At 35.2% G+C, this 22377-nt stretch overlaps 4 protein-coding genes across 11 annotated transcripts in view; 3 read left to right on the forward strand and 1 right to left on the reverse strand.

Moving 5' to 3' along the window:
• Positions 1–3050: 3050 nt before the first annotated feature.
• The window catches only part of Fhos (Formin homology 2 domain containing), a 124902-nt gene continuing 105575 nt past the window's right edge, over positions 3051–22377 (reverse strand). For 2 of the 7 annotated variants that reach the window (XM_036361929.2, XM_036361954.2), the window contains 15 exons: positions 21863–22084; positions 21544–21800; positions 21329–21466; positions 19656–20957; positions 19147–19351; positions 13032–13440; positions 12453–12599; positions 9527–9742; positions 9164–9286; positions 8931–9086; positions 7399–7718; positions 7094–7333; positions 6796–7028; positions 5958–6052; positions 3051–4256 (listed from right to left, as the gene is read on the reverse strand). In XM_036361929.2, coding sequence (XP_036217822.2) covers positions 5997–6052; positions 6796–7028; positions 7094–7333; positions 7399–7718; positions 8931–9086; positions 9164–9286; positions 9527–9742; positions 12453–12599; positions 13032–13440; positions 19147–19351; positions 19656–20957; positions 21329–21466; positions 21544–21800; positions 21863–22084 — 4024 coding nt within the window. In that variant the 3' untranslated portion in view covers positions 3051–4256; positions 5958–5996. Of the gene's footprint in view, positions 4257–5957; positions 6053–6549; positions 6673–6795; positions 7029–7093; positions 7334–7398; positions 7719–8930; positions 9087–9163; positions 9287–9526; positions 9743–12452; positions 12600–13031; positions 13441–19146; positions 19352–19655; positions 20958–21328; positions 21467–21543; positions 21801–21862; positions 22085–22377 lie in introns of those variants that run through there. The other 5 variants (XM_036361927.2, XM_036361944.2, XM_070111910.1 and 2 more) reach the window with 3 other exon arrangements.
• On the forward strand, positions 14495–15033 carry LOC106626406 (acyl-CoA-binding protein). Its single transcript, XM_014246224.3, has 2 exons — positions 14495–14633; positions 14695–15033. The coding sequence occupies exons 1-2, from the start codon at positions 14547–14549 to the stop codon at positions 14938–14940; spliced, it is 333 nt and encodes a 110-aa protein (XP_014101699.2). The 5' UTR covers positions 14495–14546; the 3' UTR covers positions 14941–15033.
• On the forward strand, positions 14556–17216 carry LOC106626547 (acyl-CoA-binding protein-like). 2 transcript variants are annotated; one of them, XM_036361970.2, is made up of 2 exons: positions 14556–14633; positions 16865–17216. In XM_036361970.2, the coding sequence occupies exons 1-2, from the start codon at positions 14628–14630 to the stop codon at positions 17108–17110; spliced, it is 252 nt and encodes an 83-aa protein (XP_036217863.1). In that variant the 5' UTR covers positions 14556–14627; the 3' UTR covers positions 17111–17216. The 2 variants fall into 2 exon arrangements, with proteins under 2 accessions (XP_036217863.1, XP_036217873.1); XM_036361980.2 differs by lacking the exon at positions 14556–14633 and adding an exon at positions 16621–16748.
• LOC106624657 (acyl-CoA-binding protein homolog) lies at positions 17813–18564 on the forward strand. Its single transcript, XM_036361996.2, has 2 exons — positions 17813–17920; positions 17991–18564. Exons 1-2 carry the CDS (start codon positions 17915–17917, stop codon positions 18234–18236), a joined length of 252 nt encoding a protein of 83 aa, XP_036217889.2. The 5' UTR covers positions 17813–17914; the 3' UTR covers positions 18237–18564.

Genomic DNA, 22377 nt, shown 5'->3' on the forward strand with positions numbered 1-22377 from the left:
TATATTTTTTACTTAAATAAGTTGTTTTTGTATTTTGAATAAATTTATAAAGAATTTTTGGGTTTCTGTATTGGGTAGGTCTTATAATATAAGGTTGTCAAATATCTCCCTTCCGCTTTTTTGCTCTTCATTCAATGCTTTATAAAAAGTGTTACAGTGATAAGGGTTAAAATATGCGCCGTTTTGTTCGATGATCTGTTTCCATCTAGACGGCAACTTCATAATACCTTCTTCGTAGAAGCCCCCCTCCTTATTTGTGAAGAATTCGGACAGCCACTTTTCACAAGCCTCTTTTGAGTTCAACTTCACACCACCAAGGGCATTCGCCATGGACAGGAACAGGTGGTAATCACTTGGCGCTACGTCCGGGCTATATGGTGGATGCGATAAAACCTCCCGTCCGAGCTCCCGTAGCTTCTGACGAGTCATCAACGAAGTGTGTGGTCTGGCGCTGTCCTGGTGGAACACTACACCCTTCCTGTTGGCCAATTCTGGACGCTTCTGGTCGATCGCCTGCTTCAAGCGGTCCGGTTGTTCGCAGTATACGGTAGAATCAAGCGTCTGGCCATATGGGAGCAGCTCATAATGGATGATTCCCTTCCAATCCCACCAAACACACAGCAAAACCTTCCTGGCCGTCAATCCCGGCTTGGCCACTGTTTGGGACGATTCACCGGCCTTCGACCACGACCGTTTTCGCTTGATATTGTCGTATGTGATCCATTTTTCGTCGCCAGTCACCATCCGCTTCAAGAATGGGACGAGTTCGTTCCGTTTCAGCAGCATATCGCAGGCGTTGATTCGGTCCAGAAGGTTTTTTTGCGTCAAATTATGCGGCACCCAAACATCAAACTTTTTTTTGTATCCAGCCTTCTGCAGATGGTTCAAAATGGTTTGGTGACTGACTCCCATCTCCTGGGCGATGTCACGAGATGCCATATGCCGGTCTAACTCGATGTATTCCATGATTTGATCGGTATTTGTCGTCACAGGTCTTCCGCCGGCTGGCTTATCCATGGTGTCGTTTTCACCGGCTCTGAATCGTCGAAACCATTCCTCCGCGGTTCGAAGTGATAGAGTACCATCCCCCAAAACACCATTAATCTCACGGAACGTTTTTCTAGCGGATTTGCCTTTAACGAAGGAAAACTTTAAAATAGCGCGAATTTCGGCGTTAGTGAACTCCATGTTTACACGTCTATAACTGTTGAACGCAATATCCAAACTAATCATGCATAACGTTGTTGTAGGTTATGTCAAGACCTTTCAAATTATGTATAGTGTTGCCAGATACGAGCTCTGTAGCGCTTTGTACATTGCCGCGAAATTCAAAAGACAAAAAAGCGGAAGGGAGATATTTGACAACCTTATATTATTTCTAGCGATTGTGACAGCTATTAGCATTTATTGAGGGAGGCGATATATCAGTTCATGTAAAAATTAAATTCCGGAGGGTGTTGTGTTGTTCACGATAAGACTTCATAGTTTTAAGAAAATATGTTTTTTGTTTACATACCTTGTTAAATTTTGAACCATTATCGTCTAATTCTAATAATTCATCCATGGTTCGAAATTTCCGTTCCTTAATTTAAGTCCAGGGTAAAAACTGAGGAAAGGTCCAGAAGTCGATGATAATGAAGTTTTTTTTTGAAAATGCTGGAATTGTTTAATCGTACAACTGGGCGGAGGGTCACAGTCTAACTGTTAATACAGAGAAAACCGTAATATATATTTTTAAAAGGTCAAAAATTTTCACCCCCTCTCCAAGGGGTAGGACTATTGCACTTTTGGCCATTGCTCCAACCAACAAGGCCATAAGCCTTCTAGGAGACAATCGAATGACAATTAATGCTATCCGCAGCGCGTATAATAAGTCTTACTGCGTTAGGTTAATCAAAATTCGGTAAAAATCATTTGGACACCTTGTCAAATATTAATAGAAGGAAACCTAAAGTTCATATACCATTCAGCTTCTTCAAGGGCAACGGACCCTAGAAGAACATATTAGGACTTGGAACACTAGCAACACAGGGCATACCATAAAGTATGTACTTTATGTTAGTTTTGACGGTAAGCAGACCAAAAAGATTTTACCTTGAGGCAAGAGACAACTTAGGCAAGAGAGAACTATCTACCCCTAAGATTTCACCTTCAGAATATTGGCAAAGGTGATTTGACGGAGTGCAGAACAAGCGTGCAGTATGATGAGATGCTGGAACATTATCTTTGCGAATGACAAGCATTCAGACTGTTGAGACGGGATATCTTCCACGGCTTCCACGGCTTCCAATGCCCCCATTTAAGAGGCATTGGGTAGCAGGAATAGAAAAAATATCAGGTATTATACCAAATGAACTCACTTGCTGGATAAAGCTTAAATGGTTTCTACTCGAAAGCACTGCGTCTCCCATTCAACCAGAACCAATCAACCAAGTAAATTTTACGCCTTCACGGGAACCATTTCAGCGACTTTGTTTCCACTACGGAGCTTATTGGTTATCGCTCAAAGCTCGGATGACTTCATCATCATCGTAGAGTGAAAAATCTCAGATAAAATATTGCATTTTACTGTTGTTCTTAGACTAAGTCCGCAGTTAATATTTTCATATTTAGTTGGTTATTTAGACCAATTTCAACTTTTTTTATCAGACTTCACGTTTCACAGTCTTTTCAAGGGCATTTTTAAAATATAAAGATCACAGACCTAGTTATATTCTATAACATATTTAATATTTTACGGAGCTAGTTATCATACCAGATATTGATATAAAAATATTTTCGAAAATTCCTCTACAAGGTCGTCGAAGAACTCCTTTCTTTATTTTCGGTTCGGTTAGATTAGATAAGTTTTTGATGTTCATTAGTGGTAAATCATATGAGGTGATCCTAAAGTAAACTTAGCTCTTTGATCTATAGCACCTTTCCAGAAGTTCTGCGAATCTAGCTCGGTCCATTTATCTAGTTTCAGAAGTATTATGCGCTATACCACAGAAAAAATTGTCCAATATAACTTAAAAAATACCTACTTCGAACGAATGAACCAACAACTCTTTTTATTTCAACAATTTCTTTGCGATATTTATTAAGATTTTCATTTATACTAAGTTATCGATTACAGTTGCAGTATACTAAATATAAAATAATAAATTAAAAGCACATATTTTTTAAAACTTTTTAAAACTTGGTTTTGAAACGTTTTCAATTCACATTTTTCAATTATAATAATAATAATATTAATAATAATAATTTCTTGTTTTACTTTTGTGTTACCTATTTTAATATAATATATATTTTACAATTTTTTTCTCTTTTGTTAAATTCAGCAAAATTTATAATAATAAACATTTTTGTTAGATATTTCCAATAATACATATTATAGTTTAATTGTATATGATTGTAGCGCTATAACAAGATTTTGAATACTTTATATAACAATAAAGAGAAAACCAAAAATAAAAAAACTTTTCTTTGTAAAAATTTATACCAATCTAAATTTTGAAAAATTTGTTATAACATATAGCATATAATTAAATAATAATTTCAAAATGTTTCAAATAGTCATAATAATTTTTTGAAGAATAAAATATTAATAATAAGAATAAATTCATAATAAAATAACACTTTTCGCTTATTCGTTAGCATAAATATTCATTATTTGCTTCTTTTCCCTTTAAACTGAATTCGCTTGTCTGTTTTCTACAGTTTACATTGTGATGGGTATATATTTTACATATAAGCGCTGCAGTTAACTGTTTTTCATTTGTTTCTTCATCATCTTTTATTTGCCAATTCATTAGCAACCCCATCGTAAAGTTCAACGCACTCTCTCCATATAAAAAGTGCAATGCGCTCGTTTTTCCAAGCTCCACTCTAAAATTTATATATGTGTATATGTTTAGAGAAGCTTTCGGTTCTCATATTCGTTTCATCATTCGTTTTACACACTGTCCAAGGCACTAGTTTCCCTTTCTTCGAATTCAGCGGCGTCTTTGCTTTGCTCATAACTCACTGGTAACGCTTGAGATCGTCCAAAATAAAATCAATAAGAAAATCATTTTCTTTTCATCATCTGCTTTTCACACGCTGTTCAGTCTGTTTTATAGCTAAGCTTTTTCTCTATGACTCCCTAATGCTAAGAAGTCTGTGGACGTTGACTACTACATTTGACTACTACTTAGAATGCTAATAGGTTTTTATTAAAGCCGCAACATGTTGTTTCTCCTCCTCCGTTAGGCCGTTCTTAAGCGTTCGACGCACTGGAAAGAAATTAATCAAATAAGTATGTTTTTATAAGTGGATGGTGAGAAAATATGTGCGCAGATAGGTTTGTTAATCAAGCACAGATGGAACTTAGAGTAGTCAAGTAGGACACGAAAACGTTTTCGTATAATTTTTAGTCACTTTTGTAAAAAGAAAGTTATGATAAGTTAAAAAATGTAGAGTTAAATAAGCTAGTAACTTTAAGCAATTATTAAACGTATTCATTTCAATACTTTTCGCTACGTTTGAGGCTCTCTTCTTAACAATTCTTCTGTGAGAACCACAGAGAAATTTTAATTATGTCAGTTTATGTAATTTATACCAGTTGTTTGTTCGAGTGTTCACCACTAAAATCAATACTTTAACCTGGAACAAGTGTACTTAACTCTGAAGTGCAAGTTGCTCTAATGAAAGCTCAAAGCAAGTAAAACAAGACCTCCTGTAACATTTTCAAAACAACTTTTACTTGATGTGCTTATGAAAGAGTTCTCATAAAAAGAGCTAGATATTGAAGTGGACATAAAAAGGTCTAGATGAATGCATATTTTATTTATCTAATATATGCTCTAACGGGGGTCCCGTTTTTCAATAATGGATCTGGTCAGCTTTATTTAATATTCTAGGCTATGTGTTGACATCAAACTCTACCCATGCCAACTAAATCCATTTTTAATGAAGTATTCAAGATCTTTAGTGGAAGTTTTTCTATAATGTATAGACTAATTTAATAGGAAAAGTAGTTGTGGAAACAATATCAACTTTTTACATTGACAATCTTTTAATTAGCCACTTCATAAATCACTCAGCCAAATACACTTTGCCAATTTTCAGCAGGTGGGATCATTAGAACCCTGTAAAAACCTTTACAATGTTACTAAGTTCACTTTTGCTTAGAAGTCGAAGCTTTTTGGTATATTCACCATCAACCTACGTGTTATATTCTAGTGTTTTTAGACCAGAGGTGTTCCTCTTGAGTCCATTGCTTCAAACAATCCTTGCAGGAGCTGAACGGTCTAGAGAAGGTTCGGAGAATTGTTTTCCTTGTATTCAGGCCTTTTGTTGATGCTGTTTTCATAAATTTTTCGATAATGCTATCCACCACACCACCGCACCATATGTTTGTATGGGACGGATAAAATTTGTGTAGGAGTTCCAGATTCGAAAGGTTATTTTCAATGTGTTCTCTCCAGCTCAATTTTCTTGATTGTAGTATAAAGGAATTTTTAAGGCTCTCCGAATTGGTCGAATGAGCTCAATGTAAGGTTCGGTTTTGGTTGTATTTAAAATAAAATTAAATTGACATAAGAAAGAAAGAAGTAAAAAGTAAGAAAATAAATACGAGTACATTAAGGCAGCTTTGGGATGAAATACTTTGATATTTTTTGGTTTGAGTCAAAACATGCGTTAGTGTATTAATTAGTATTATGTTGTTTATTCTATTCTATTAGAAATGTTTACATAGATGGAGGTTTTTGAGTTAGTCACAAACAATTTATATCTTTGTTTTTATTTATATGATATATTATATACACAAGTGTATTGTATTTTGTTTTCGTTGTAATGTTTCATGCAATATTTTATGCATTTCAGTTGGCAACATTCAAAAACTTTCAAAATGCATTCGAAAAATATTTCAAAAATCAAAAACTGCACTAAACGAAGGCTTATAATTGCCAATCAAAAATAATTTCACTAACCAATTTGGCCGTTATAACGGTGCTATGTCAGCGATCATTCTATGGCGATGGTGCGCGTTCAATTGTGAATCCTTCACGCGTGCGCGACCGCTTCACTGCAGCCAACAAAGCGCGAAACGAACGTGTTTAGCGAGTTTTGTTTTGACGATTTTGGTAATTTTTAGATTTGTTATGATTTATTTGATTATATATATTATTTTTATTTTTAATGAGAGATTGAGATATGATGAGTTACAGTTTCATAACGAGTTCCAATGTTAACCCAATTTTAAGCGTATGTATATATAAATTTTTATTTTTGTTGGATCATATGAAATTAATAAAATAAAATAATACACATTTGTTTTAGATAAACTTATTTAAGTCGTCTAAATTAATTATTATTAAGTGCTAAAAATATTTTTGGTTAATTTATAATAGTTTTGTATATTTACAAAGAGGTATAACTGTAATTGTATATGATGAATGTCATTACAAAAATTTTTGAATTTTTTTTTTACACCAGAAACTAAAGCCAAAAATCGTTAGCGGAAAATTAAAACGAAATATTGAACTTTTTGGTGTGATTAATCTTATTTTTTCCATTTTTCTATTTTGTAAATTATTTTAAGACATATAGGGTGTCTGTTTGTAAGTGAATGCGCTGGTGTAATTGTGTGTGTTTTTGTAACTCGCTTATTGCTGTGTAGGCGCGTTTACATAGTCGATTTGTACGCTGGTGAAAAACGAATTGTGTGTTAAATTAATAAAATCACGCAAATTTCCAAATTCACCACACCTCCTATCACCACATTACCTACTAACTAGATTTGAACAAGAATATTAATTTCAAACTTACATGATTTGCGATCAGCATGGCGTGTGCGCTTCCGTTCGCGCGGCGTAGTACGTGTACCCGGCGCTTTGGTCGCAGTCTTTACCAGCGATTCCAGTATCTCGTCATCGCCATCGGTGAAATTCTCCTCGCTCTGTCGTGTGATAGGCGAGCGCAGCTGTTCGGCACGTCGGCGACGCCACGTCAATGTGCCATTGGCGTCGGGCGTATCCGCGCTGGCCGAGCCGAGCAGTTCCCTGTTTAAAGAAATAACAAAATTTGAGTTAAACTCTAAATTTTTATTACAAAGAAATATCAGTACTTCAACTCGGCATCAGCGCGATCTTCTTTGGTTTTGAATTTGGCCATATCGATAATAAGCTTGCCACGCGTCTTATTGCGTTCGCGATGGTTCGCCTTCTTCTCCAGCTGTTGTTGTACGCGTTCGCGTGTCGTACGATATTCCAGTGCGAATTCCGACAAAATGCGACAAAATTCATTTGGTTTTGATTCGGAGATGGTATGTTGTGGCGCGCCCAGCCACAGTAGGAACTTGCGGTATCTATAACAGAAATTAATTATTTTTTTCTTTCCAACCACTATTTCTCTCTTTCAAACTTAAACCACCTGTTGATCACACGACGATGCACGATCTGTAATATGATAATACGCTCCGCGCAATCAGCTAGGAAATCCACCAACTTCTGCTTTAGCTGCGGTGGGCAATCGTGTTTGGCGATCAGCTTAAGTCGATCCCAAGACGCTTTGCATTCAGTCTCCAATTGACTCAGGTTGTGTGCCAAATCGGAAAAGTCCGCTTTTGAGGATCGTGTAATTGGTCCAATTTCCGAATATAAATCTGTTGTATCAGGCGAGGACTCCATTACCATGTGGCACAAGTGATGTAGTAGTGAATGTTTGTGTACGGTATCTTTGACCTCAGGTACCTGTGTAAAAAATATTTTACAATTAGCTGACAAGATTTCTAAAAGTAGATATATTTTAATCTTTCTCACTAATTTAAAAAAAAAAACAAGAAAAACATTAACTTCGATTGCACCGAACTTAGAATACCCTTCACAAATAAAAAGTTTCCATACAAGAGCCTAATTTTTATCGTTCAGTTTATATGGCAGCTACGTGCTATAGTTATCCGAACGGAAAAATTTATTCGAAGATTGTAGCGTTGCCTTGGGCAATATCCTATGCCAAATTTTGTGAAGACGTCTCGTCAAATAAACAAGTTTTCCATACGAGATCTTAAGTTTGAGCGTTCAGTCCAACGTATGAGCAGCTTCTTGGAGAGAAATGGACATGTGTAAAATTTTGAGCTATAGCTCAAAAACTGAAAAACCAGTAGCACTTATACAGACACACGGACATAGGGACATGACTTAGTCGACTCAGTTCGTCGTGCTTATACTTTAAAGGGTCTCCGACGAGGTGAAGATCAACACATATCATAAGTTTAAGTAAACCTCTTATTTTATTGGAGTACTTGATCGTACTTGTTTGCAGGCATGAAGGTCTGATAGTTTTTGAGAGTCGTATTTCTATCGGAGGTGCAAATGTTAGGCGACGATCAGAAGTCGAACCCTTATCTCGCTGACCGGTATAGAGTAAATTGGGGTACTACAAAATCAAGTTCGAATACGTCAGCGCTTCCGTGAATCAATTATAAAATATATATAGAGGCTGATCAACATAGAATTTATCATTGCAGAATACTTCAGATATATATTTCTATTAGTTAGAAGATTATTCATTACTCATGCACCGGGGTGATCTATAAAGCTTACAAACAGTGCTCAAGGTAGGGCTACCTATAGCACAAATCCGATCTGAACATTATACATTTTAAATTCTCAACAATAGCATAATAACCGATTTTAAAGAAATATTGTAATAATTTTTTTCGATAATAATGATAAGAATTGTTGAGTGTTTATTTGAGTGGATTTGAACGAGACTTTAAGAAGCTTGTAAACTAAATTTAGACTAAACGCAAGAGTTAGATAAGCATATCTACTATTATCTATCTACCTAGTTTAAGTCAAATACAAAATAATCGATATGCAATAACTTTTTCCCTAATTTTGGGAAAAAAATTGTCTGGGAACCAGCGACACTCAATATGTGTCCTATTAAATTACACCTACCTTAGACAAATACTCGATCTGGAAACCCTTAACTGGTGCACCGTTCAAAAATATTCCGACAGAAAGGAGTGTGGACAGAATGCATTTGAAGGTGCGATTATTACGTAGAATTTCGATACCCTGTTTCAGATCCATCAATGGCTCCGCAATTTCTTTCTAGAAAGCGAATGTGAAAAAATTGTTGTTAATATTTATTATGCTACTTTTCACTGAGTCGTGCGGTATTTACTCACTTCGCTATTATCGAAATCCAAGCGGAATGCCCACAATTTTAAGCGCGCCCCCAACTCGGAAATGGAGGCTAGTGTGAGTAGAAACTGTTCGGCGCTACCCAAAGGCAGTTCGGGATTGGCGATCTAAAGAAAAATAAATGGAAATATTAGTGAAGTTTATCAATATAACGGTAATATATAAGTTATTTCTGTGAGAACTTCGTTTGTATTTAAAAAAATTCTATTAAAGCAATATTTTTGAATATTGATTTTGTTTAGTGTATGACAAATTGATAATAGTTTCCAAAACGGGACACCCTATATATATATTTTTTTTTTGTGAGGCTTTCTGCCCCTTCTTTTCAAGTGTACGAGCTGTAATACCTGTGCTTCTTGTATCTTGCCGCGTTCTTCATCGGTTGGCAACATATTCAATAGCTTATCGATGCCCTCTCGCGTCACCACCGTTGCGTCCATTTTCAATATCGCCGCTTTGATAGCGCGTGGTGGTGGTAACTTTGTCATCGCAATATTGATTGCATTCGAACGTTTATGATCCAATACGATAATCTCTTTGCTTTTATTCAGTTCTTGTTGTTTCTGGAATACGTTATGTAATAACCATTAGCAATATTATAAAAAATAAATATAAGTGTTCAGCAATTCAAATGAATAGTGTAAACATAAAATGAGAGAAAGTACGTTGGGTGAATACAAGATTTTATTAATTTATTCACAATCAAAGGTTATAGACAGTTGTGCTTGACAAACGATAACTCTGTGTACCAAACCATAATGTGTTGTTGTTGTGTTGAAAGCAAAGTTTTGAAAACAATAGAATTTATGTTGAAGCTTTGGTAAAGAAAAAACAATGTGAAAGTAATTATGTTGTTGTATGTAAAACCCTCTATATATAATACTATGCATTCATAATCATCTCATATACCCTGATTTTTACTAATCCTGGCTTTAATTTAGAAGAATTAAATAAATATTCATATTCAGTGATAAACCACTGACAAAATTTTATGATAATTAAGCAATATTGTCCACTTAATTACATTAAATATCACGAACTTTGACCTACCTAAACGATTTAAAGTCAGCTGGAAAGTCGGAAATCATTATATAGGGTACATTAAGACAGAGAAAGATCTGGGCTTATTGCATTAATCTTTGCCATATCTCAGGAATACTCATTAACTTACTTTCAAGCAATTTTATAAATAAAAAACTTACACACTGACCGACATATTTTTGGTGTCACTACATATTGCTAATAGAAAAAGATGCTATCTAAGGACAGAATTGCACCAATTCAACCCATTTTGGACACACGGCATATTACATATTATTAAAAAGGGATTCTCTTCGAATTTCAATAATATACCTCACAGGTTGGTCGATATTTTCGGTAAAAAGTTAGTCATATGCGCTGGAGTCCACAGGGCTTGAATAGCTATATTCCGATTTTGACAATTTTTAGTCATGACAAAAATGTAATGCCTCTGTTGCTTTTAGTTATTGATTTATAGTACTTTTAGTAGTTTTAGGGAATGGGATTTCACCTATTTTCACATTGTTGTAAGAAGTGTAGAAAAAACTTGTTCTGTGCAAATTTGGGTGATAGAGCTGGGATGGTTTGGAAGATGTATTTAAACCTTTTAAGGGGGGTCTATGCACACTTTTTATACGTTTTCAAACCACACGTAGCCCTCGTTATTGCTATTCACTTCGAATTAGTTTCGTATTTTAAGTTGTAGGTTAGTTATGGCAGTTTATATGTTTTCGATTAATGACCTTTCGTGGGCGTGGCAGTGGTCTGGTGTGACAGCCACCCAGATTTTAACTCGTCTCATCATTCTGATCATTTATATATAATATATATAACCCTATCTCGATGAGTTTTAGGTGATATACAACAACCGTTAGGTGAACTAAACTATTATACTCAGTAGCAACATGTTGCAAGAGTATAAAAATATACCATAAACAGATCAAAAATATCAAGCTGCATTTATATTAAAAATACCGTTTTCTTCTACAAAAAACAACATGAGGAAAAATGTAAAAATATTATCTGAATTCATCACAAATGCATATCAAATACCGTTATCTAATCTAAATCTAGATTTTACTAAACTAAATCAAAGTAGAAGCTTATAACAAACAGGTGCTTTGTACATATGTGTATAGGTGTATACTTCAATCATAAATATAGTATTATATATATTTTCGAACCATTTCCTCAATGAGTGTTTAGTACCACTTATAAATACGTGGTAATCAGCACTTTCTTGACAAGAAAACACCAATCATAAGCAGTAACTCACAGGCTTAGATTTAGCTAATAATAAAAGCAACAAGAAATCGTTTGTTCAGACAGTGATAAACCAGGCTTCATACATATATTATATAAGGATATCACAGATGTTCTGAATATGGAAGAGCAACATTGAAACTTACTTAAGATTAAAAAACAACAATAACACCAGAAACAAAAAAAAACGGCTAATCAAAAAAAGATTAGACACCTTTGAGCATTTTAGTGACTGAGATTGTGCAATTGCTTAACCAAGTGTAATTTGTGAATTTCACCAAAAAAAAAAATTTTAGCAACAAAAACTATTACATACAAACATACATATAGAAGGCAGACTAGAACTAGTGTAGTGTCTTGTGGAGAATGAGGAGATAGGCAATGCAGTCAATAATAAAGAACCAACACCAAAACTAGCAGAAACAAGGACCAAAATCGGAAAAAATCCTTTGCACTCACCTCCTATAATTTATTATTATTTTTTTTTTGTATTTTAAAATTATAATTTTTTTGGTTTATAATTTTTAATTTTATATATATTTTTTTGTAGTTTAATTTAGTTGCATTCATTGCAAGCATTTCAAGACATTGTTTTCAACATAGTAGGTACATATAGTATATAGATCGATCCATAACAAATCCGTTGACATGTGGTAGAGTAGACACAAGTTGTTGGGTAGCATGTAGCAACATTGTGTTGTTTTCAATTTGCAATTGCATTTCATTTCATTGCAACAAATAAAACATAGAAAAGTAAACAGAAACAGAAATTTCATTGTATTTGTTTATTCACACATAAAAGTTTCAAAAAAAAACTTCAAAAGAGTTCAATACTTAAGAAAATATATATATGTAAAACCAACCACCGAAATCACCACAAAAAAAATACATTGAAATTGTTGCAAGAACAACATTTCACAGTTTCCACCCAAACAAGCTGTTAATCAAAATTTAAAGTTCCGTTATTTTTTATCGAAAACACACACTCACCTTAGTCATTAGATCTTTTGCTCTAGACTCGAAGAGATGCTCCAGTTTTTGCGTATCCACATTCGACGGTGGCAACTCATCCCAGATGGTTTTGCCAATCACAACGGGTATCATGTCCTCCCGCACTTCCTTCCAAAACAGTTTAACCTGATTGTAAATTAGAAATAATTATTATACTTATATTAATCAAACGATTTTTTTCAAGTATTATATTTTACAGAAACATACACTTAAATAAGTAAGAAATAAAGTATGGTATGCGTTCCTAAATGTAGGCAACGTTTTCTACTTAACATGCTAGCAACAAAAGCAGCAATGCCTAAATTAGGCCGCTTTTAGTGTAGACGCAAGCTTAAATTGTGTATGAGTATAGATAGTTTAATATTTGATTCAGATAGGGCTTTAAATATAGCGCTGCCTACACCAGGAAGCTCTTTGAAATACCTAATCGCACTTTTCAACGAAAGAACTTCAAATTTTCTTTTAAATAGTTTGCAACTTTCGTTAACACCTTAAACAAACTCATAATGCTTTATCGCTTCTAAAATTCCTACCTTAAAAATATTTTTTTCTACGCACCGTTTTCTTATTCTTTCTAATGGTGTTCGTGTTGCTCATATCACCATTCATCGAACCATTCATGGAGCTATTGGCACTATTCGTCATGCTGCCGTAACCACTATAGCTAAACATCGGCGGTGGCGCCATACTGCCCAGGCTATTCATGGGCGGTGGACACACAATGTGTGCTGGTGGCATCATTGGTGGCGGTATACCACCACCGAATGGCGGTGGTGGTGGCGGTACACCAGCGCCTAGACCACGTGGCGCCAACCCATCTTTCTCATCTTCCGAATTCAAATCGGTAAAGTCTAGATCACATAGATTAAGTGGGCGTATCATATTGCGTACTAGTTCCTCCCAGTGCAGTTCATTTTCGGATTTTTTCGGTTCCACCTTTTTGGCGTCTTGATCCAAGCTGGATGAGCTGAAAAATTAATAGAGGAGTGATTAATATATATATAATAGTATATGAGCATTATAAACTAAAACTTGCTAAGTTTTTTTAAGATTTAATACCATACTTATATCCCCCTTTTTTTAAAATGAAGTATTTTTTCTATTATTTTTGAGATTTGGTGGTCTTTACTTTTAAAAGTCCAGACTTATCACCAAATTTTCGTAAGGTGCCTTCATTAATATTATCACATAACTAAATTCTTCAAATTCTCTGGTACTTTTAGATAGAGAACAATATTTTTAGACAACACAAGCAAAACTGTTGGCATTAGTATATGACACACATCTCATTTTCCTGTGTTATTCCTTGAAGCCTTTCTTCAAGAAATGTTAATTGACCATGCTTTTGCAAAGACCAAAGATAACTTTTCAGTTATTATCTCGTCAATATCATCGACTGTCCGAAGCAATGTGTCTTCAATGAGCATCATCAAAGAATAAGACTGGCAGTTTTCAGAATCTTCTGAGTCCGGGGTATTCAAAAAAAGAAAAAAACCTTTATTGTATTTCTAGGCATAACTGAAATGGATCCGTAAAGTGTTGAAAAATGTAGGTTTTGAAACCAGTTCGTGGATTTTGCATAATCATAATCGTAATTTGCTCAAAAGTGTATCTTATTGTAATACCAAAGTCGATTCTTATTTTAAAGTTAGTAAAAATACTATGATTATAAGCGTTTAATAATTACTTCAAGATATCAGTTAACTAACAAGATTACAGAACAAAATTACTGATTATCGAAATCGTATCGGCCCTAAAGGTGATTAATTAAGGGTACATATGTACATATACACAAACCTCAAATAGGTAAATGAATTGAAACATTGTGAGAGGCTTATCTGCTTACCATACTATAACACATACATATTATATATGTATATATGATAGCCAGTATATACTAGTATTAAAAAGTCATAAAACTTTCAAACTAAACGAGCGATTACAGGTCAAACATTTTGCGAAAGCACATAAGTTATTTTTGTAAAAATAGAAAACTATTGCAAATTGATAAAAATTGCAAAAAGGAAATAACAATAACAACATAAAGTATAAAGCACTTGAACAGGCATATAAATGCCCATAGTCTGTCAGTTGCTACAACAGTTTCGTCACGTTCTCCCACGTACTAGTGCAAGAAAAACACTTTTCAGCAACATGGATGTGCGTAGTCTTTGAAACGATAGCTATATTTAAATAAATATAATATTTTCGCAATTTGCAGTTCAACACCGCCTGCGAAAAAGCCAAAGCTTTCACCAAGAAGCCCACCAACGCTGAGTTCTTGGAGTTCTACGGTCTCTTCAAGCAAGCCACAGTCGGTGATGTCAACATTCCCGCTCCCGGCGCTCTTGACTTGACGGCCAAGGCTAAATTCGACGCATGGAGCAAGCACAAGGGTTTGTCCCAGGATGCCGCCAAGGCTGCCTACATTGCCACTTATGAAAAATATGCTCCCAAATACGCTTAAATTATATGGTATATGGTTTTGAAAAATCTAATAAGTTATTTGGTTAATTTCTATTGGAATATGTAAAATATATGGATTGGAAAATTAAACAAATTTGTTTTACTTAGTATTGAATACTCATACTGCAGTTAAATGTACAAAAAAGTTTCAGATACTTAATTATTTAACAATATATGGCAGATAAAAAAATGCACTAACAATTTTTTATACGGAAAGCAGACTGAATAACGTATCGTACTTTAGTGAACAGAACGTAATTGAAAAAGAATTTTATATAATGCCTTTCAATTTGAAAACCATGAAATCTTTTTTACTTGCGAATTATACAATTTTTTATAATATCTTTAATTTTTCGAAAACCTCTAGCCATTTTTGCTATGAAATAAATGTTGGAATCTTTCTATGAAGATATATTGATGGTGGTGTTTGTTCTCATTGCGTTACCGTTATATTACAACCGAACTTCAAAAACACTCGTGTTCTACCATCGTCGTAAATATTACAGTTAAGAAACTTATGGTATGTTTTAGACATAATATATTGTATAGAGCTTTAGCTTTATCCCAGTTGGTGATCATAATATTATACTTTGAGGGTCAAACTTGGATCGAGACACTACTTCTATGAACGAGCTACATTGTTCTTTGAATATACATATGTGGTTAGTTTGATAAATAAATTTTTTTAAATCATTAATTTAAAAGTCAGTATGCTTGTATGCACTACTATCTAGAGATTCTAGAAGTTCAAACCATACAAAACCAAACTGCTAAAGACTAGATTAATACTAGTAATGGTAAAGCCAAAAGTAATCGGGGGCTTAAATCTATAGTATCGTATTAGAAGACATGCAAAGAAATTGTAATAAACTGCCTCGAATTCATATTTTTCATCCTAGGTGAGATAATGTTATCACTATACAATGTACAGGGTATATTAAGTTTGGCACGAAGTTTATAGCACCCAGAAGGAAACGTTTGATACCCTATAAAATGTATATATAAATGATTAACGTGGTATATAAATGATTAACGTAGTCGTTTTAGCCATATCCGTCTGCTTGTCCGTCTATCCAACTAGTCCTTCTGTTTCTGAAATAACGACCTAATTTTTTTTCTTTTATTTAAAAACAAATTCGCCTATGTAGGGTATTATAGCTTCGTTGCAGACAAAGTTAACGGTTTTTCTATACATGCTATGCTATACACAGATTTGGATTAACGCAATCTTCACAACTCGATCGCTAGGTCATATCAACCGATCAAAAGTATGACCATACATATATATTGTACATCCCTCAAAGAGAGTAATTTAAAAGCCAACATTTTCAATATAACAGCAAGTCTATGCCATTAATTACAATATATAAATCAATAGACTTTTTGAATCATAAGTAAAACGATTAAATAAGTAATTTTTTAAAATTTTAACGAATCAAATATATTTTAACTTCATCAAAAGTTTACTAGCAGGCGTGTAATTTATAAATATTTCATTTAAGTATTAATAGCCTGTTAAGCCATAAAAGACTAAATGCAAAGGAAATTCCATATATATATATAAGATTTCTATAGCTAATCCATTATACTGCACTTAATAGCATAAATCAAAGACTGTATAAAATACAACTCTACAATCATTGCAATAATAAATAAATACGTCAATTTGATAAGATTTAGTTATATTCAAATAGTACAACTACCGGTATGAACTAACTACAGTTAGCTATATCCGTGGCTATAAAAGGCCGGAGCCCAAAGATTATATCGTCAGTTAAACCTTAGCCGCCTACAAAGTCAATAATGGATGTAAGTCAAATAATATACCTTAGAAACCATACGAGTGGAAGAGAGAGAGAGCGATTGCTTGATTATCTCCTTTTTATTATAATTTTCACTAATTAATTAATTTTCGTTTGGTATAGTTCAACACTGCCTGCGAAAAAGCCAAAGCTTTCACCAAGAAGCCCACCAACGCTGAGTTCTTGGAATTCTACGGTCTCTTCAAGCAAGCCACCGTCGGCGATGTCAACATTTCTGCTCCCGGCGCTCTTGACTTGACAGCCAAGGCTAAATTCGACGCATGGAGTAAGCACAAGGGTTTGTCCCAAGATGCCGCCAAGGCTGCCTACATTGCCACCTATGAGAAATACGCTCCCATTTATGCTTAAGGTGAAAGTTATGGAAATGATATTTATACAAATACTGTTAAAGTAGACGAAAAAATGGAATTTTAGGTAAAAAATAAAATGATTTGAAGTTAAATCGAAAAATAGATGTGAAGTGCCTCTGTTAATGTTTGAAAATTACGCTTAAAAGTTGAGCGGAGTGCGACTGTTATTTTGACCAACTGACCTTCGAAACTTATTGTTTTTTGTTGCAACAATATAAGGAATATTTCTAAAAGAAAGTTTCGAGAAAGGTCTAACTGTTTATTGTTGGAGAATCAGAAAAGATGACTAAGTAAGTTTATTTAACGGTATATATTGAAGAAAAATAAACTCAATGAACGTTTGTATCTTTAACAAAATGGAAGAAAGTAGTATCTAAGTTTATATATGAAATTCGGATATGCTAATAGATTCACCGCTGATCGGTAAGTTGCACACCCACTTCTATATATGATTACTAATAATTGTATGGATTTACCTAACCGGTCGGCATTGCATAGGCAATAAAAAGTATATGGAGGTAAGTGTTGAAGAAGACTTTGTATCGCGGCTATAAAGCAATTAAATACGGTAAAATAAAAAACGTATGATTCAGGCGCACAAATTGAACTCTCTTATTCGAAATAAGAGAAAAACGAAAGTCAGCAAACAAAAAAGAAAAACACAAAATAGAGAGCCACCAAACTTTCGAATATATTAATCTTTACGACACTGATTATTTTACAACACTTGCCTATAAAAGACAAGGAGGTTTGAGCAGGTGGCACTTTTAGTCATACAAAAGCACTATTAAGAGGTTTCACCATGGATGTGAGTGCCAGTGTATTCAACTAAATTCAAATAGAATAAAAAAATTAAAATATTAAACTACTGATTTCAGTTCAACACTGCTACCGAAAAAGCGAAAGCCTTCAGCAAACGCCCAACCGATGAAGAGTTCTTGGAATTCTACGGCCTTTACAAGCAGTCCACCGTTGGTGATGTGAACGTTGAACGTCCTGGTGCATTAGACTTGAAGGGCAAGGCCAAATGGGATTCATGGAACAAACACAAGGGTTTGTCCAAGGAAGAGGCACAAAAGGCTTACATTGCTATCTATGAAAAATATGCACCCAAATACGCTTAATTGAAGAACTCAGGGATAAATTATAGATTTTTTAATTTTGTAAAAATTTCAAAACTTTTTTCAGTTCTCAAAAAAATTACACAGATTAGGCGGTGACTTTATATTTAAAATAGTTTTAGTTTTGGAAGCTGATTTCATATAGCTGCTAGAGTTTAATAAGAAAGAAGGATATGTGTAAAAAAATCAATTTTCAATGCAATGGAAATCAGCTGTGTGAATACTTGGCTATAAGATCTTCAAAAACGAAGGTTTTCTGAAACATTACAAGGATTGGATAAAACCTTGTTGAAGAATACAGATCAAACAGATAAAAGCTGCGTTACAGTCAGAGAGTTTGTTGTGCTTATTGGGGGAAGGTTACAAATAATAAAATTTCTTTAGAGAACGTCGTGCTCTGATTTATCTAAATATCGTTTTCATCAGCCGATTTGTCTCATATTCGAAATATAATATTGTTTCGTCTTCGATACGCACTTTCTTACCCGCTAAAAGACAGTCCTGGACAGAGAAATCTAACTCTTTCTAGATCGTTAATTAATAAGTTAGGAGTAGAAAGAATAATTACGAACAAAGACGGAGTTGATGGTCAAATAAAATGTATCTCAAAATCTCTCATTGTTCAAATATATAATAGTTTTCAGAATGTTCTTCATATATACTTAATCTTAAAACAGCTTTGTTTGGACTAACTTTTATACATTCTTTTGTTGTTTGTTGTTGTATCAAATAATCTTAAAATAGTTTTCGAAAACACTGCCAACAGAAAAGACGTTGGTCGGATCGCAGGCCAGGTATATTTCTTTTAAGTGAAACCGACTCTCATAGGCACGGACTTTGGACACAAAGTAAATTATATAGATTAATGAAAAGTTTATCTAAATTAAAAAATCTAAATTCAAATGAAACTTACCGCGACATTTCGCCTTTACTTTTGCTCTTGGCAAGTCCCTCTTTGGCTTTAGATATCAGACCCGACATATCGCCAACAATGCGATTCTGCAGTTTCTCCTCATGCGTCGGACTCATTGGCATATTGCTAAGTTTCTGTGTAAGATCCTTCACAGTGTGATCACGTTTCAGCTGTTGCAAGAGTTTTCTATCCTCATTATCGGATTCTATATGGGAAGCGCATAAAAGGTACAGAAAAATTACGAAAATCAAGTACTAATAGAATCATAAAGAGATAATCAAGATGACTTATTTAAAAAAGAAAATTTTGAAATATTTTGGACTGACACAAAGCGGTTAGGTAAAGAAGAAGAAGAAATCATCAAAAACCAAAACAGACAGATAGGTTTGTGAGAAGATCGTGAATGAAACGCAAAAAGCTGCACTTCAGCACGCGATAAACAATGATGTAACAATGAACTTTTTCGGGGTGATGAGAGAGAGAGAGAGAGAGAGAGAGTTGGCGCTCACCTGTTATTGCTAATACATCACCCATATTGAGAGAATCCATATCGACAGCGTTCATTTCTAATGAACCGTCTGCCGGACACTGTAGACCGTATTGCGGTGGCGGCGGTGGTGGTGGTGTCGGCATCATAAAGTAGTGACCCAACAAATCTGGTGGCGGCGGCGGTGGAGGAGGTGGCGGCGGTGCTGCACGCGCATTGAATTTCGTGTGTGGCGCATTTATTGGTGATGACGGTGTTTCGGTTGTGAAGTCAGTGGATAAAGGGGTTTGTGGTGTTGTTGGTGTTGAGAGGGACGAGATAGTTCTGCTGGGTGTAGAGGGTGTATTCATAGGTGTTTGACCACTTATGGGTACCGCGTAATGACATTCCATTGTTGTTGGCTCTTCGGTTAGGGTGTGTATTGGACTTGTTAAGGGTGTCATATTATGCTTGAGATTATATTCGTAGGTGTTTGGTGGCGTTTTTGGTGTGGATTGGGTGAAGTCGAAACCGTTTAGCGACTTTTTGGGGCTCAAGACGGCGGCCAGCACATTGTGTGCAGTTTGTATGGTTGGACTTTGTATTGAATTCTGATGTTGCAAAGTGGGCGTGACTGCTGGTTGTTGTTGATTCAGTTGTAATTGTTGTTGTTGTTGTTGCTGTTGCTGTTGCTGTTGCAATTGATTTTGATTCTTTGGTGTGCTCAGCTGATTGTAGTAGCTGTTCAGCCGATTGGCATCATTTTCGAATTTCTTATACGCCATGTTGTTGTTGTGATTGTTGTCCAACTGATCACCACCACGTTGTATATTCTTCATGATGCCGTTAATCACAGTCGCATTGCGTTCCATTAGCAAATTCTTTTTGGTTAAAAATTCCGGTGCAGTATGCAATTTACTATTATTATTGTTGTTGTTGTTGTTGTTGCTGTGCAACGGATTCGCGTTGATGTTGTTGTTGATGATAGAAATGGTGTTGCTGCCCAACAAATGTCTGGTGGGACTCAACAAACTGTTGCTATTGTTCGTGTTATTGTTGATGTTACACAAATTGTTGTTGCTGTTGTTATTGTTGTTGGTTGCACTAATATCACCCATGTTCGTAGTGGAATTTGTATTTATGAGATTGATGTTGTTGTTAGTGGCATTGGCGGTAATGTTGCTGCTAGCAATGTTTATGGTGTGATTGCCATGAATATTGTTGCTGTTGTTGTTGTGATTTTTATTTTGATTTATGCTAATGCTAGCTTCATTGGTTAAATTTAATGATTCTGGTGGACTATCGCCCATTTTCACCGTTGCTGGTATGGCGGTGACAATTTGCCCTACACATCGACACAAATGACAGGTGGTGGCAATGAGTGCAATGAAAATGATGGAAGCGCATATGTGTATGGTTGTTTTTATTTTTGTTGTTTTTTTTTTTAGCAATTTACATTTTTACATATCCAATATGGGCAGGCAGCGCATTTTATTATATTATATAAGTCAACACATTTTTGTTGTTTTTGTTGTTAATCGAGACAGGCGTACAATTGGAAAGTTAGAAAAAAAATTAAATGTATAAAAAAAGTGTTAGTATGCCGTAAAAATATACTAAATATACGGCAAAAAAAGCTTGGGTTTTCAAAACCACTCAAAAATTTCATTGAAAAACAATAAACTTTCTGCTCAACCCAAACAAAGCTGTACTCACCGATTTCCTCGCGTCTCTCCAAAGCGGCGAAAATGCCGTTCGCCACAGCCTCTTGCTGCTCCTTGAGGAAGCTTTTGTGGCGTTCTGCGCGTTCGCGACGTCTACGCAAGCCGGGCGTTACACCTACAGCGTCACGCGCTATGCGTTTCACAAGTTCATAATATTTAACACAGTTAATACCGTTATGCAATACAAACACTCATTTTCATACACACCTTTCTCACCGTTAAAAACGCCATTCGCCGCATATTCGGCGGAGTTCGTTGAACCCGAACTATCCTCGTCCAACACACCATGTGTCGGTGTCATTCGCTTTGGTGACGCTATCACTCTGCTAACATGTGGACTCGTGCCGGTGCTGTGACGTCGCGATTTGCGTCGCTCGGCTGTGTCGGTGCTTTGGCGGTGACGTTGGGTCTTGCGCAGCGAGTTCTCCGGCAAGCGTATGCCCTCCGCCTCGCCATCCTCGAATCTGGAATTTTGCAAATGTGGCATATATACCCGCTGAGCACTGTGGTTTTGCGGCATACTCACTTCAATACTGCCTCGTAAAGCTGCAATTGATCCAACAGATCCAGATCTGTGCCCGGTTTGGACATATAACGCTGTATCACCGATTCCATGCCTTGTTGTTCCAGCAAATCGCTTTCATCATAAAAGCTATCCTGATCATTTAAGCCAGCTAGGGTTTTGTTGATCAACGATGTGGCATAGATGACTAGTTCGGCGTCAGCGTTGTCATAGTCTTTTAAAAGTCTGTTGAGAAAATAAAGAAACAATATTTTATTATCGAAAAATGTTTTAAATTCACTTTATTCTGCTAGATATATATATTGTCAGGGGATTAGGTTCGGTCGAAAACATTTACGCACATTTTTTTTTTTTATAACTTACTTATTTCAAATATATATTATCAATTTTCATAATACATATGACTCAAGTCAAGAGCTGACAAGTCAAAAGCAAGCAGTGCGACAAAATGTTTTTACATCAATTCTCTTCAGATACCTTTTGCGATACGAGCTCATGTAGAAAGACAAGCTGAGCCA

The sequence above is a fragment of the Bactrocera oleae genome, chromosome 6, assembly GCF_042242935.1.
Source record: "Bactrocera oleae isolate idBacOlea1 chromosome 6, idBacOlea1, whole genome shotgun sequence".
NCBI lineage: Eukaryota > Metazoa > Arthropoda > Insecta > Diptera > Tephritidae > Bactrocera > Bactrocera oleae.

Bases quoted from the DNA above. Each gene is read 5' to 3' on its own strand.
- LOC106626406 (XM_014246224.3), top strand. From the start codon at position 14,547: ATGCCCATAGTCTGTCAGTTGCTACAACAGTTTCGTCACGTTCTCCCA. The intron at 14,634-14,694 runs GTGCGTAGTCTT...CGCAATTTGCAG, and splicing joins CACTTTTCAGCAACATGGAT to TTCAACACCGCCTGCGAAAA.